Raw genomic sequence first — 14,652 nt, 5'->3', positions numbered from 1 at the left:
GGAAAACTAAACCACAGCTTAATGAGGGGTTCTGATGGAAAGTGGTATTAGCTTTTAACGAGGAGAAAGCTCCTTGTGAAGGTCAGCCCACGCCCACTGGGGCAGAATATAAATCCTGCTGTGTGGGCCACTGCCCTCCGAGATCAGTCTCTTGTGTCTGGGTGGCGGTGGCCATGGCTTCCAAGTGCCTCAAAGCCAGCTTCTCAGCGGGGTCTCTTAAGAGCCCGGGCAGGCCCAGCGGGGGCTCTCCTCGCATGTCCACGATGTACTCCAGCAGCTCCTGCAAGCTCCCCAGCCTCTCCCGGGGCACACGAAGCTTCTCAGCATTTTCTGCAGGGCTGGGTAGAAACAGTTACAGGGTGGCTAGCTGCCTCCCTGCCCTCTGCCTGCCCGCTGGAGGCTTCGCCATCAGCTATGGCGGGGGTGGAGGCTGGTTTGGGGAGGGCATGCTCACGGGCAGTGAGAAGGAGACCATGCAGTCCTTGAATGACCGCTTGGCCAGCTACCTGGAGAAGGTGCGTCAGCTGGAGCGGGACAATGCCAGCCTGGAGAGCCGTATCCGTGAGTGGTGCGAGCAGCAGGTGCCTTACATGTGCCCTGACTACCAGTCCTATTTCCAGACCATCGAGGAGCTCCAGAAGAAGGTAAGGGGGGCAGGGTGGCTTTGGCTGCCTGGGAACCTGGTGTCATTGGCCTTGAAGTCAGAACATGGGACCCTTTGGAAGCCACAAAGCATAACTATTTGCATGTGTGGCCTCATGTGTTCCTTCCGAGAATCTAGTAGGGAGATGTCACAGCCCATTGTGCAGATGGGAACACCAGGGCTCAGGCTGGTGCTATGACCCTGATGGCGGTTAGTGGAGCCTGACCCTGAATGCTGGTTTACAGGGTGACTAGTTGGGTGACCTTTGGCGCTACGGTCCCCTTCTCTAGGTTTTAATTCCATCACTGTTTGAAGGTAAGGAGACTGGAATGTAGGTGCAAAGCAGGTTTCTAGAAGCTTCCTCCTACATGCTCATGTGCGGAAACTTTCACCCCCTTCCCCCACCTGGCTTGCCCTGAAGTCCTTTCTCTATGTTCCCAGACCTTGTGCAGCAAGGCAGAGAATGCCAGGCTGGTGGTGCAGATCGACAATGCCAAGCTGGCTGCCGATGACTTCCGGACCAAGTGAGTGGCCTGACTCACCACTTGTGAGTCGCTGGGGAGAGCTGGATGCTGGGGGAGGCTGGGACTCAGGGTTTGAAGGCCAGGGTCAGAACCCCTGGCCAAGTCTGGAGTGGAACCAGACTTAGATGCAAGAGGAGACAGGCAGCTGCAGGTGTCCTGCTCTGTCCCTGCAGGTACGAGACAGAGGTGTCACTGCGGCAGCTGGTGGAGGCCGACATTAATGGGCTGCGCAGGATCCTGGATGATCTGACCCTGTGCAAGGCCGACCTGGAGGCACAGGTGGAGTCGCTGAAGGAGGAGCTGCTTTGTCTCAAGAAGAACCATGAAGAAGTGGGTATGGGGGCGGAGGGGGTAATGGGCATGGGGGAGCAGCCAGCTGGGATGGTCAGTGCTGACCCCATCTGTGCACAGGAGGTGAACTCATTGCGCTGTCAGCTGGGTGACCGGCTCAATGTCGAGGTGGATGCTGCCCCTCCTGTGGACCTGAACCGGGTTCTGGATGAGATGAGGTGCCAGTATGAAACCCTGGTGGAGAACAACCGGCGTGATGCTGAAGATTGGTTCGATACTCAGGTAGATGTGCAAACAGCTTGTGTGACCACAGCACCTAGAAGGTGGCACAGCCATTGTCCTTGGAGCCCTGATTTGGAACTTTGTGTCCCTGTTTGCTTTTGGCCTCACTGTGCAATTGCGGACCAATGGCCATCCTCTGGGGTGCAATGCATGGGTTGGATGTGTACATGTGTGTTGTGGGGAGTGATCTGGAAAGTTCTTCTTGGCAGTGTTCGGACTGGGTTTTGTATGTGTGTTCTGCATTGCAGACGGAGGAGCTCAATCAGCAGGTGGTGTCCAGCTCGGAGCAGCTGCAGTCCTGCCAGGCTGAGCTCATTGAGCTGAGACGCACGGTCAATGCCCTGGAGATTGAGCTGCAGGCCCAGCACAGCATGGTAAGGCCAGAGGAGCTGCTGAACCAGGGCCCGAGGCACAAGGTCCCAGCTCCCATGCGCTGACCATATGTGGGCAGGAGTTAGGGGTCACACTGCTGAACATCAGGGCTTGTCTGTGCAGAGAAGGAAAAAGGGGTGAGCCTTCCCCTACATGCCCCCCTCAAAATTTGGAGCAGCCAACAATCTGGGTGGCAGCTCCTCTGTGTGTGTAGGCAGATGACTCTCCAGTGCTTAGAGATGTCCTTGGTGGGTGGGTATTCTCAGGATCAAGGGCGGCTGCAGGTGTAGCCGGCTCCTCTTCATGGAGATGTCTGATGGTAGCTGTCCTGGCTCCGGGAGGGTCCCCAAGTGACCGTTTTGGATTTTTAGGCCACACTGGGATAGGAGCCCTGTGTTTCTTCCGTTCTCCTTCTCTGACCTCTAACCCTCCTCCTCCTTATGCCATCCCTGCCCACATAGAGGGATGCGCTAGAGTCTACCCTGGCTGAGAGCGAGGCTCGTTATAGCTCCCAGCTGGTCCAGATGCAGTGCATGATCGGCAACGTGGAGTCGCAGCTGGGTGAGATCCGGGCTGACCTCGAGCGGCAGAACCAGGAGTACCAGGTGCTGCTGGATGTGCGGGCTCGACTGGAGTGCGAGATCAACACGTACCGTGGCCTGCTGGAGAGTGAGGACTGCAAGTGAGTTTATGGCTGTCTGCGCCAATCTGACCTTTTCAATGTCATGTGCAAAGTTACAGAAAGAGTCGTGGCCCTGGATTGTACTTCCTGTCTTGTTACAAATGGTGGGGGGGCTCCCTGTTTCCCTGTTTCCTCCCTGGGAAAGTGAGGGCAGGGTGAGTTTGTGTTTTAAAGTCCCTTGATTTCTGCCTTGTCCTGGGAGTTGCACTGAGTTCTTAAAAACAGCAAACAGCATCTGGAAACGCAGTTGACTTTTTTTTTTTTTTGGTTCCTTCCAGGCTCCCCAGCAACCCGTGTGCCCCTGACTACTCTCCCTCCAAGTCCTGCCTCCCCTGTCTTCCTGCGGCCTTGTGTAGTCCAGGGGCCATTCGCGCCACCAGCAGCCCCCGCCCCATTTGTGTGCCCTGTCCAGGGGGCCGGTTCTGAGAGTGGCTGATCCTGTCTCAGTTCCTCCCTAACCCGCTCTACTCTGACCCCTTTCTCTGTGCACAGCCCCTGCCGTGGGTGGGCTGAGCGGGCTCCCGACGAATGTTTGCCCCTTGGTTTCTCTGAACCTCAAGCTCCTCATCATTTCTGTGGGTGCCAGGGTCTCTGCTCTCAGGCTTGCCTCTGGGTGTGTTCCAGCTGGTCCTGAAATGCAATAGTGGGCTTGATTGGCAGGACAATAAAGTGCACCACTCTCGCTTCCCGTGTCTGATGTGTCTGATTGTGGTTTTTCTCTCTGGGGGGCTCAGGGACAGGGGAGGCTCTTGGGCTTGACCTTGTGTGACTCTGGGGATGACAGAGTGACTGTGCTCTTGTCTGGGCATGAACAGAGGCAAGCAGTGAGAGCTCATGCTTGGCTTGCCCCATGAAGATCTTTCTCCACCATTCCAATGTGGTGGCAAGTGTCCCAGCCCTCTCCTACTGCCCCTCTTGGGATGCATAGGAACCTGGACAAGGGGTATAAATCTGAGATGGGTACAATGTGAAGCACAATAGCCACTTAATTAACCCATGTCACTGTCAGAGCAGAACATGGTGCCCCCCCCCACGGGCACTCTCACAGGTGTGTTGGCACCATGAACTCCCCTCCCTTACTATAGCCCTTCTAGTTCAATGTGCCCCTTGACACGATATATCCCACCCCAAGTGGGAGATGAGATGAGATGAGATGAGGAACTTCCACCCATGGTTCAGAGATTTATACGTGTCCTTGTGTGCTCCTGGCACCTGAAGGCTATGGGATCTCCCAGCATCTTGGCCTGAAGTTCTCATTGGGGTCCAGAGTAACTTCTCCTCAACAGATCCAGCAAATATCAAGGTTATCAGTCCCAGTGGGAAAGGGGGAAGGTGAAAGTCAGTTGTCCCTAGATGGTGTTGAGTCACTTACCGGGATGCCAATGCACCTGCTGAGGAGCTAAGAGTGGCCAAGGTGGAGACCACATTGGTGACCAATCCTGGCCAAGGCAGGCCTCATGTGGTCCCTGTAAGTGTGCCTGATGGAGTTCGTTCTGATGTAGTCTGGCCTCTGGATCCCTGTGGCCTGGGCCCTCGGGTTCTCCCAATCCCTGTCCCTGGCTTCCGGCACCATCTCAGTGCATCGTTTCCAGGATGTGCCTTCCAGCTTCAGTGATGGGAGGAATCACGGCATTGGCACAGGGATTACAGAGTGTGGAAGCAGAGTGATGAGGGCCTGAGTATCACCACCCCCCTCTGTGCATGAATGCATCAGCAGTCCGCAGGCCTTTCCCGAGTCCCACTTTCCTTCTGGGTAAAACAGAAAATGTATCACTCATACTGCTAAATTCCCAGTGCTCTGCCAGGCGTATGTTGGGTGCTTGCAAACTGAGCAGTGTGACTTCTGGCTGGGTGCCTGAATTGCCATGAGGGTGAGCGGCTACCTTTTCCTGCCCATGGCTTCATTTCTGAGGTCTCCCTCCAGGCAGAGGAGGCCAGGGTGAATCAGGCCAGTAAGAGGGAATGTGCAGGCACGCGGTTCATGATACGACTTGGACTCTGACTATAGTTGGTGAGGAGGTCACGGTCAGCCGTGGATGTTGCCTTCCCCAAGCACATGGGCTGCAGAAACCTGCTCGGTGCAACTCGTTCTCATCTTCCTTACCATAGTCTTTGTATCTCAAGGCCCTTCCAGACCCATCCTAGTTCCCTCCAAGATGGCACCTCCAGGTGGCGTGTAACCCTGCCTCTCCTGGTAATGGCTTCCTGTATGTGTGCCCTTTCATTATGACAGTGTTACCATGTAGCCAGGGATCCTGGTCTTGCCTGCATGTTGGAACTAGCTGGAGAGCTTTACAGAAACACTCACTTCCGGGGGTAGTGGCACCGATGGGGTACTATGGGCTAAACTACTTGCCAGTTTGAGTCTCAGTGGCTCTGTTTCTGACCCAGCTCCATGCTAACGTGCTTGGGAAAGCAGGAGGAGATATCCTAGGTGTTGGTGTTCCTGCTGACTCTGTGGGAGACCTGGATGGAGCTCCTGGCTCTTGGCTTAGGCCTGGCCCAACTCTGGCTGTTAATGGCATTTGGGAAGTGAACCAGCCAAGTGGAAGGTCACTTTCTCTCTCTGCCATTCTGCCTTTCAAGCATATAAAATAAATCTCTTTTTTTTCAGTAACATACTTTTTTCCTTTAAAGATTTACTTGTTTTTATTGGGAAGTCAGATTTACAAAGACAAGAAGAGACAGAAAAATCTTCCATCTTCTGGTTTACTCCCGAAGTGGCCGCAATGGCCAGAGTGGAGCCAATCTGAAGCCAGGAGCCAGGAGCTTCTCCTGGGTTTCCCACACTGGTACAGGGTCCCAAGGCTTCTGGCTGTCCTCCATTGCTCTCTGAGGCTACAACGAGGGAGATGGATGGGAAGCGGAGCAGCTGGGACATGAACCAGTGCCCATATGGGATCCCTGTGCTTTCAAGACATGGATTTAGCCACTAGGTTTTCACGCCAGGCCTAAATAAAATAAATCTTAAAAAAATTATTTAAGAGAGAGAAAAAGAGAGAACCACTTGCTGGTTCATCCCCTCACTCTCCAAATGCCAACAACAGCTAAGGTTGGGCCAGACTGAGACCAGGAGCTGGGAACTCCATTAAGGTCTCCAAAACAGGTGGCAAGAGCCCAACCTCTTGGATCACCTTCCCCTGCTTTCCTAGATGCATTAGTAGGGAGCTGCGATGCGGGTACCAGAGACCTAGCCACTGAGCCATCACCTGCTTCCTCCAGAGGTCTGCAGTAGCAGTAAATCAAAGTAAGAATGAGCCAGGACGCAAACCCAGATGTTCTGGAACATGGGCATCTCAAACGACCAGCCAAATGCCCACCACTGTCCCTCAGTCTTTTCTCTGGACTTCTTCTGTTTTTCTCCAAGGAGACAGCTCTAATTTTCTGCAGGGAGGGGGAGGAGGAGGAGCTGGACTGGGCCCTAATGTGCACCCCCCACCACCCCTGTGTAACTGGCTCCTTTTTGCTGGATCTGTTTCTTCCTTGTATCCTCTACTTCTCTGTATCATTTCCCCATTTCCCTCTAAATGGATCTACCCCACAGTTTGTTTTGGCATCAGTGGTCACCCATGCCATGTCCCCCCTGTCTCCAAGGCCAGGACCATGGTATTCCATGGACTTGAACATAACTCATACAGCCCTTCCCCTGTGACACTGAATCTATCCCCCAGGAGGGGAGATCCTGCCCCATGCTTGCTTTGAGTGTACTTTACAGACCGTTTGCAGGGGCTCACAAGGCCACATAGTGATGGCCTTCCACTCGCTTCCCAGCTTCGTCTAGTTGCTGCCTCTCTCTCCTCTCCTCCCCACCTTCTGTGACTGCCCCGTGAACTCTGGCATCTCCCCTTCCTCTCTGTGCTGTCCTGCCAGCCAAATTAAAGCACCTAGGATCCTACTGCTTATTCCAGGAGTTTATTTCAAGTATGGATATTCCCCTCCCCTCTTTCCTCACCTCATAACAGCTGGTAGCAGCTATTAAAATGCATGCTCTTTTCTATCTCACAGATTTGCAAAACCACCCAGAGGGCTGAGTCCCTCTCTTGCAGTTTTGGGCTCTGCATGTCTAGGTTGAGTCTGAAAAGAGACCTTTCTTGAACATTCCCAAGAAATGTCAGTGCTGTTAGTTGGGGACTCCACCTGGAGAGCCACAGTCATGCCTGGTTACAGGGACAAAGATCTTACAGCTTTCTGGGCAGAGCCTGGACTGGCTAGACCAATGCGAAGTGCACAGCATTGCATCCGTTCATCAAAAGCTGGCTGTGGTTTGGAGGAATCTTGCCCTGTGTGGAGGTAATGCCATCATTCTTCCCCAACTCTGGCACCACTGTCTACTCTAATCCCCTGGGCCAGGCAGAAGTGCTGGAGCTCACAGCCATGGTGGAGAGTCAAAGGGAGAGATGATTTTCTCTGCTTATTTCTATGCACAAAAGGAAGCCAAGGCCCAGAGAGGCAAAGTGACTTTCTCATAGTCACAGATGACTTAGAACACAGTGTTTCTGGAAGGTGACCTTTTCCCTTTTTGATCCTTTTATCACCAGGTCTGGGAATACAGTAGGTCAATTAGTGTGTGATGATGCTTTGCTGACTGACTGCCCATATAACAAAGGTCCTGTGAGATGACCTTTTTTGGTGACATTTCAGCCAGCTTGGTTTGTGTTAGCATGTGCAATGACAAAGTGGTAGAGTGATATGTTTCTCAGAACTCATCCCTGTGGCTCAGTGAGACTTAGCTGCAGAGAAAAACAAGAATGTATCCCCATAGAAGTCATTTTGGGGAAACGAGGGAATGAGCATATGGCCTCCTAACATAAAGAGTGTGAGCTCCCAGCTTCACAGCCAGGACTGAGCACCCCTGCTCTGCCAGAGCGCTGTTCTTCTTCTTCTTTTTTTTTTTCTCAAATATTTATTTATTTAAAAGTCACAGTTGGGCGCAGAGAGAGAGAGAGAGGATCTTTCACTTTTCAACTTGCTGGTTCACCTCAAATGGCAGCAATGGCTAGAACTGGGTTGGTCCAAAGCTAGGAGCCAGGAACTTCTTCCATGTCTTCTATGTGGGTACAAGGACCCAAGCACCTGGGTCATCCTCTGCTGCTTTCCCTGGGCACATTAACAGGGAGAAGGATTGAAAGTGGAGCAGCCAGGACACAAACTGGTGCATATTTGGGATGCCAGCATCACGAGTACTCTTATGATGTACTCTCTGATTCTGCTGGTCCCTAGCATGTGGCTTTAAGGGAATGCCTGAGCTTCTAGAGCCAGAGGCATCTGCTCCTGGTTTCCTAGCTTAGCTCAATCAATGGCTGCAGGGCATGGCTTCTTGAGGTAATTGACTCCCTACTTCCATTCTCTGAGATCCTGGAGCTAGGCTGCCTGTCCATCACCACAGAGAGCAAGTTAGAGCCTTTTCCAGCTTGTTCGATCTCCATCTATTCACAAGCCAACATCCGACACTTGACATCTCTGGGCAGGATGCAAGGATGATGCCTGAGATGGCGAGGAGAGGGCTGCAATGCTGATCTGCTTCTCCTGGAGCAGGGTCTGCATTTGCTTCCCCACCTTTAGGTGTTCTGTATGGGTCTTGGACAGGAAGGCAATGTGTATCAGGAAACCTTGGAGGTTTCCCCGCCCCCTGGATAATACACGGCTAGTATCAGGGTAGCTCCCATCACCCCCACGCGTCCTTGTTATGGGGCCAAGCCTCTTCCCACAGGGCAGGTTTCATTACAAGGAGCAGTTGCTGCCCTACAGACTTGTGGAGCAGTGGGCAAGGTCTATGGTGGCACAGGGCCAGGCCAATAAGGGTCCTCTGGCTGCCCTACCTTGGTAATGAGTGCCCAGACCTGGAGCTGTCCTTTGAAGCTGTGTCCCCAAGCTCTTCCCTGCTTATCAATGACAGGGGCCCCCGAGTCCTGCTTTAGCTAAATGACAAGTTTGGCCTCTTTTACAAGGGAGGGCACTCCTTATTGGGGAAATGAAATGACAAATTAATTATCAGCTTCCTCCAGGAAGGAGTGTCAACACCTACAGCCCCACTTCCCCTGTGACGACTTTCAAGCATGAGCCCCCTCACTTCAAGGCTATAAAAGAGGCAGGATGACATTGATAGATGTCCGGGCAGCTGCAACACAGGAGAAGTGCCTTGCCAACATGACCACCAGCTGTGTCACCAACAGCTCTGCCAAGAGCTGCCCCAGGCCTGCTTCTGTCTGCTCCAGCAGCATGAGCTGTCGGCCTGATCTGTGCCTGGGTTATGTCTGCCAGCCCATGACCTGCATGTCTTCCATCTGCTTGCCCACCACCTACCAGTCAGCCAGCCGCTTCCCTAAGACCTACTTGCCCAGCTCGTGCCGACCCAGCAGCTGCCGGCCAGCCAGTGGCATCTTTAGCTCTGTGGGCACCTACTGCCGCTATGGCGAGGGCTTCTTCAATGGCAATGAGAGGGAGACCATGCAGTTCCTGAACGACCGCCTGGCCAGCTACCTGGAGAAAGTGCGTCAGCTGGAGCGGGACAATGCGTGGCTGGAGAGCAGGATCCAGGAGACCTTGCAGTCCCAGGCAGTCACCACAGGGCCTGACTACCAGTCATATTTCAGGACCATTGAGGAGCTCCAGCAGAAGGTGAGAATGAATGGTGATTGGATGGGCTGTCATGAATTTCCTAAGCCATGTGAAGGGGGTAAAGAGGTCTTCCCACGGCAATAGAATTGTCTCCCAGCTGGAGCCACAGTTGTTTGTGTGGGAGGAGGTTGGGGAGCTGGCTCCAGGTCTGTGTGGACCCTCGGCACCATCCAGGGAAGTCCCTTCCCCTCCTACAGGCCTCAGTCTTCTCTTCTATAATGTGTTAAGGGTAATGATGGTGCTTAGCCAATCGTCCCGAAAGTAGAGGAAGACTCTACGGGGGATGAGCTTGGAGCAGTGCCTGGTGAATTTTGGGGGAAGTGGGTGACTGTAAGTGTAGGAGACTCCTCCCCTTCCACTCCACTCACTGCATCCAAGATGAGGCATTTGTAAATACTAATGTATACATTTAATTGTTTTTGTTGTTGTTGTTAGAGATAAATGCGGGGGAGGGGAGCGGGGGGAGAGCCAGAGCAAGAGAGAATTCTTATCTGTTGGTTAACTTTAAGTGGCCTCAACAGCCAGGGCTGGGCCAAGATGAAGCCAGGAGCCTGGAACTCCATCCAGGTCTCCCACGTGGATAGCAGGGGTCCAGATACTTGGGCCATCTTCTGCTGCTTTCCCAGGCACATTAGCAGGGAGCTAGATCAGAAATGGGAGCAGCCAGGGTTTGAACAAGTGACCATAGGGGATGCCTGTGTCACAGGCCATTGCTTAACCCACTGCACCACAATGCTGGCCCCAAGATATTTGTATTCAGGAGGGGCTAAATGGTGAGAAAGCAAATCTCCTGCTCTCCAGGGGCTGGCAGTTCCTTCAACATTGCCCAGAGCTCCAGGGAGAGGGGCTCCCCAGTGACAGTGGCTGGGCTCCTGGGCTTGGCTGTCTTTACATCATTTGTTTTCTTTTCCTTTCTTCCCTCCCTTTCCTTGCAAACCTGGGTCCCTAGGTTCTGTACACCAAGGCTGAGAATGCTAGGATGATTGTGCACATTGACAATGCCAAGCTGGCTGCCGACGACTTCAGGACCAAGTGCGTTTAGCCAAGGGAAGGGATTGGGCGTGGGGAGGCACACCCTTGCATTAGCTTTCTAGAGGATTGGAAGGTTCTGGCCATTTAAAGTTTGCCTCGAGTCCTGTGCTTGGTTCCTCCTTCCAAGTGTGGACCTTGTCCTCTCACAGGTATGAGACAGAGGTGTCACTGCGGCAGCTGGTGGAGGCTGACATCAACGGGCTGCGCAGGATCCTGGATGAGCTGACCCTGTGCAAGTCCGACCTGGAAGCACAGGTGGAGTCACTGAAGGAGGAGCTACTTTGCCTCAAGAAGAGCCATGAGGAGGTGAGGCCAGGAATCAGGCCGAGGATGCCCTGGGAAGCAGAGGGGGCAGAATATGGCATTTGGAGCTGAATGCTATGGGTGGAAATTCCCAAGTCTGATGCATATTGCCTTGGTGACTTTGCCTAATTTAGCTTCCTGAGCAAGACAGGGATAACACTTCATTACTATCTTAAAAAAATAATTTATTTGGAAGTCCAACTGACAGAGAGAAAGAGAGAGAGAATTCATTGATTCATTCTCTGAATTCCTGAACAGCCAGGGCTGGGCCAGGCCAAAGCCAGAAGCCAGAAACTCCATCTAGGCCTCCCACATGGGTGGGTTTAACACTCAGGCCATCAGTTATGGCTTTCCCAGATATATCAGTAGGAAGTGGATTGGAAGCAGAGCAGCCAAGTCTTGAACTGTCAGATATCTCAGGAGGCATGTTGATCATCTCCACCCTGACACTAGCCTCAGAGATAACATTTTCCGGTAGGATCATTGTGACGATTGGATGGGGAGGCACAAGTCATGGCTATGGTCCATGTGACGGGGTTGAATCCGCCACCTGCTTGTCAGTGCTTCACGACGTTTGCTGAGCTGATGTTCAGTGCAACATGCTCATCGGTGGTGACTGTATTGGTTTCAGCCATGTCCAGTGGGGCCAAGAGTGGGTTGTAGTCTGGAGCACACATCAAATGCCTCTCTGCTCCCCTCCTGCCTCCGCTGCCGTCTGCCAAGGCAGACTGCTGGATCTCAGCTCCTGTGAAGGAGAGGTGAATGTCTGCCCATGCAGAATGCAATCAGGCTGCAGCGTAGGCAGCCCCCTTCTGTGTGAATGCTCCCCATCTCCCACAGCTGGGCCCCAGAAACTCCCCTGGGCTTGGTGGTTTTCTTCCTTCCCTGGGTTGACTGTCAGCCTGTTGCTTTGGGATCTGGGGGATGAGAGGATCCTGGCTGGTTCTCTGCAGGCTCCAGCGGAAAGCGTGCTTAGTTTCCCCGGAGCACCCTGGGGCGACTGACTAATCCTTGGGATTGGCCCCAAGAAGCTGCTAATGAGGTATCATTATTGCACCCTCCGCCAGCCTCAATGACAACTTTCTCTCATTGGCAGCCAACCCTGGGGAGGTGCCTGCTCCGACTTGGGCCTTGAACCAAGTCAAGCCAGGTTGCTGCACCCCCTCCTTCCCAGATAAACACAAGCTGGGAGGGTGACTGGGAAACTGGGAGGTATGGGTTTCCCGCTGGGACCTGAATAGATCAAACCAATCCTGACACAGCTCCTGGCTTCTGCCGGAAGTGGCGGCAGACGCTGTGAAGGAGGGATGCTGTCGCAGTTGCATCCTGGCATTGGGATGTTTAGATGGAGCCAGGAGGCCTTGAGATACTGCAGGTGCATTGCTTACAGCCCTCCCAGGGCCCCTCTGGCCTGGAGCTCGTTAGCATCTTTTGTTGGCTCTGTTCATGTTTCACCTGAGGAGGTGAGCTAGGATTTGGGTGGTTTTCACACTTGCTTGGTGTGGGCTGGGGCTCTTGTGCCTTTTCAGGAAGTCAGTACCCTCCGAGGCCAGCTTGGGGATCGCCTTAACATCGAGGTGGATGCTGCGCCCCCTGTGGACCTGACCAGGATGCTGGAGGAGATGCGGTGTCAGTACGAGACGGTGGTGCAGACCAACCTCAGGGACGTGGAGGATTGGTTCAACACGCAGGTGGGCCTCTTTCAGGGGATCTTGTGTCTCTGTGTCCCTGGGAGGACACTCCTAACCTTCTCCTTGTCCCCAGTGCAGATGGAAGAGCTTAACCAGCAGGTGACCACCAGCTCCGGGCAGCTTCAGAGCTATCAGTCAGACATCATTGATCTGCGGCGAACAGTTAACACACTGGAGATTGAGCTGCAGGCCCAGCACAGCTTGGTGAGTGCTGCTGGTGAGGGGTGTGGGCAGTGCCTCCACTGCTAATGGTCTGAGTGCGCACCAAGCGAAGAGGAGGCCCAGACGTCAGGTTCCAAGATGCTGAATCAGCTGCCTGTCCTGGAGGAAGGGTCCTCACAGAGTCAGCTCAGCGCCAACAAGGACAGGTGTCATATCAGAGGTGGCTCAGGTGTTGGCTGTGAAGCAGGAGACCCAGGAGGGCTCACTCTGTGGAGCCTGTCCTTAATCCTGTGGTTTTCAATGTCACCCACAGAGATTAGACACCAAGGTGATTCTCTGGACCACTTGAGCCAGAGTCTCCCAAGGTGGAAGTTGGAAGTGGCTCCCATGTGACCCAGGTGCAAACAGTGTTACACATTTTCTTTTTACTTTTTTATTTGAGAGGAAAAGAGAGAGAGAGAGAGAGAGAGAGAGAGAGAGAGAGAGAGAGAGAGAGAGAGAGAATCTCCTTTTTGCCTGGTCACGCCCCAAATGCCCTCAATAGCTGAGATTGGGTTAAGCTGGAGGCAGCAATTTGCAGCTCAGTCCTTGTCTCTGATGTGGGCATGAGGAACTCAACTCCTTGAACCATCACCTGCTGCCTCCTGATTGTACACTGGCAGGCAACTGGACTCAAGCAAGGCTGGCATCTGGCCCCTCTGATACAGGATTTGGATCCCCGAAATGGCATTTAAACCGTGTCAATGCTCTCGCCTGGGCCACTCTTTTAAATGATGCCAGGGGAGGTAGTTGGTGAACCTCAGAGCTGAACAAATCAGAATTAGCAGAAGGAATGTAAAGGATTCATGACTTGGGTTCCAGTCACAGTTTTATCAGGAACCTTGAATGAGTCGCCCTGTTAGTGAGGGAGGGGTTGTTTCCAACACCAAAGAGAGACCTGGTTCTTCTCAGCTTTGCTTCTCATGGTTATGTCTTTCCTCGATGTTAGAGAGACTCCCTGGAAAACACCCTGGCCGAGAGCGAGGCCCGCTACAGCTCCCAGCTGTCACAGATGCAGTGCATGATCAACAATGTGGAGTCCCAGCTGGCTGAGATCCGCTGTGACCTGGAGCGGCAGAACCAGGAGTACCAGATGCTGCTGGATATGCGGGCGCGGCTGGAGTGCGAGATCAACACGTACCGGGGCCTGTTGGAGAGCGAGGCCTGAATGTGAGTGCCCAGCTGAGGCTCTGCAGAGAGGACGACAGGGGCTGCATTTCAGGGGCTGTCAGCTTAGAACCCTGTCAAGATGAAGAAGCCGTTGCTGGGTGGGGGGCAGGCGATGCTGTGGTACAGCACATCAAGCAGGTACCTGTAATGTAGACAGCTCATGAGGGCACCAGTTTGAGCCCTGGCTGCTCTACTTATGATCCAGTTCCCTGCTAATGTGTCTGGGAAAGCAGCAGAAGATGGTCCCAGTGTTTGGGCCCCTGCCAACCCTTGGGTGGAATTCCCAGGCTCTTGATATTATGGTAACCATTTAGGGAATAAACCAGATCTCTTCCAAATACATTAAAAATAGAAGCTGTTGGAAGCAAGCCTGACAGAAGAGACAAGGCCTCCACTGTCAGATTGGTTCTACCTGCTTAAGGGGAGAGAGGCAGGTTGACCTCTGGGGAGAAGTTCTGCAGAGAAGACAGCAGGCAGCTTCACACAACTGAGCCGTGGCGGGCGGGCAGGAAAGGTCATTGGGGGGGGCCCCTTCAGGGAGAACCACAGAGGTCACAGTGGGAGGGCTTCTGATGCCCAGCGGGGGTAGGGGCAGGGGTAGAGGGAAGGCCTTACTCTCATGGGAACAAACAGTGGAATTTGTGTGGCTGCTGGATGGTAGCCACGTGAACAGGCAGCAGCAACAGCATACATTGCCACCCTGTGCACTTAGCACCTAACAGACACACAGGGAACATTCTAGGCCAAGTCAACGAGAGCTTGAAGCCGCTCTGTAGGGAGAAGCAAGTTGAGGGAGGACCAGATGGGGAACATACGGAGGAGGCACTTACCATGCCCGAGGTG

At 53.4% G+C, this 14,652-nt stretch overlaps 2 protein-coding genes across 2 annotated transcripts; both read left to right on the top strand.

Annotated features, from left to right (window-relative positions):
• The first annotated feature begins 157 nt into the window (after positions 1-157).
• On the top strand, positions 158-3,233 carry LOC121170083 (keratin, type I cuticular Ha5). Its single transcript, XM_041000982.1, has 7 exons — positions 158-644; positions 1,085-1,167; positions 1,341-1,497; positions 1,579-1,740; positions 1,989-2,114; positions 2,574-2,794; positions 3,073-3,233. The coding sequence occupies exons 1-7, from the start codon at positions 174-176 to the stop codon at positions 3,218-3,220; spliced, it is 1,368 nt and encodes a 455-aa protein (XP_040856916.1). The 5' UTR covers positions 158-173; the 3' UTR covers positions 3,221-3,233.
• Positions 3,234-8,941: 5,708 nt separating this feature from the next.
• LOC121170382 (keratin, type I cuticular Ha2-like) lies at positions 8,942-13,807 on the top strand. The gene is made up of 6 exons (XM_041001522.1): positions 8,942-9,412; positions 10,362-10,444; positions 10,594-10,750; positions 12,277-12,438; positions 12,517-12,642; positions 13,589-13,807. The coding sequence occupies exons 1-6, from the start codon at positions 8,942-8,944 to the stop codon at positions 13,805-13,807; spliced, it is 1,218 nt and encodes a 405-aa protein (XP_040857456.1).
• Positions 13,808-14,652: the final 845 nt, after the last annotated feature.

The sequence above is a fragment of the Ochotona curzoniae genome, unplaced genomic scaffold (genome assembly GCF_017591425.1).
Source record: "Ochotona curzoniae isolate NIBS_2020 unplaced genomic scaffold, NIBS_Ocur_1.0 scaffold_2453, whole genome shotgun sequence".
NCBI lineage: Eukaryota > Metazoa > Chordata > Mammalia > Lagomorpha > Ochotonidae > Ochotona > Ochotona curzoniae.
The sequence above is the reverse complement of the archived record's forward strand: the minus strand, read 5'-3'. Positions and strand labels throughout refer to the sequence as shown.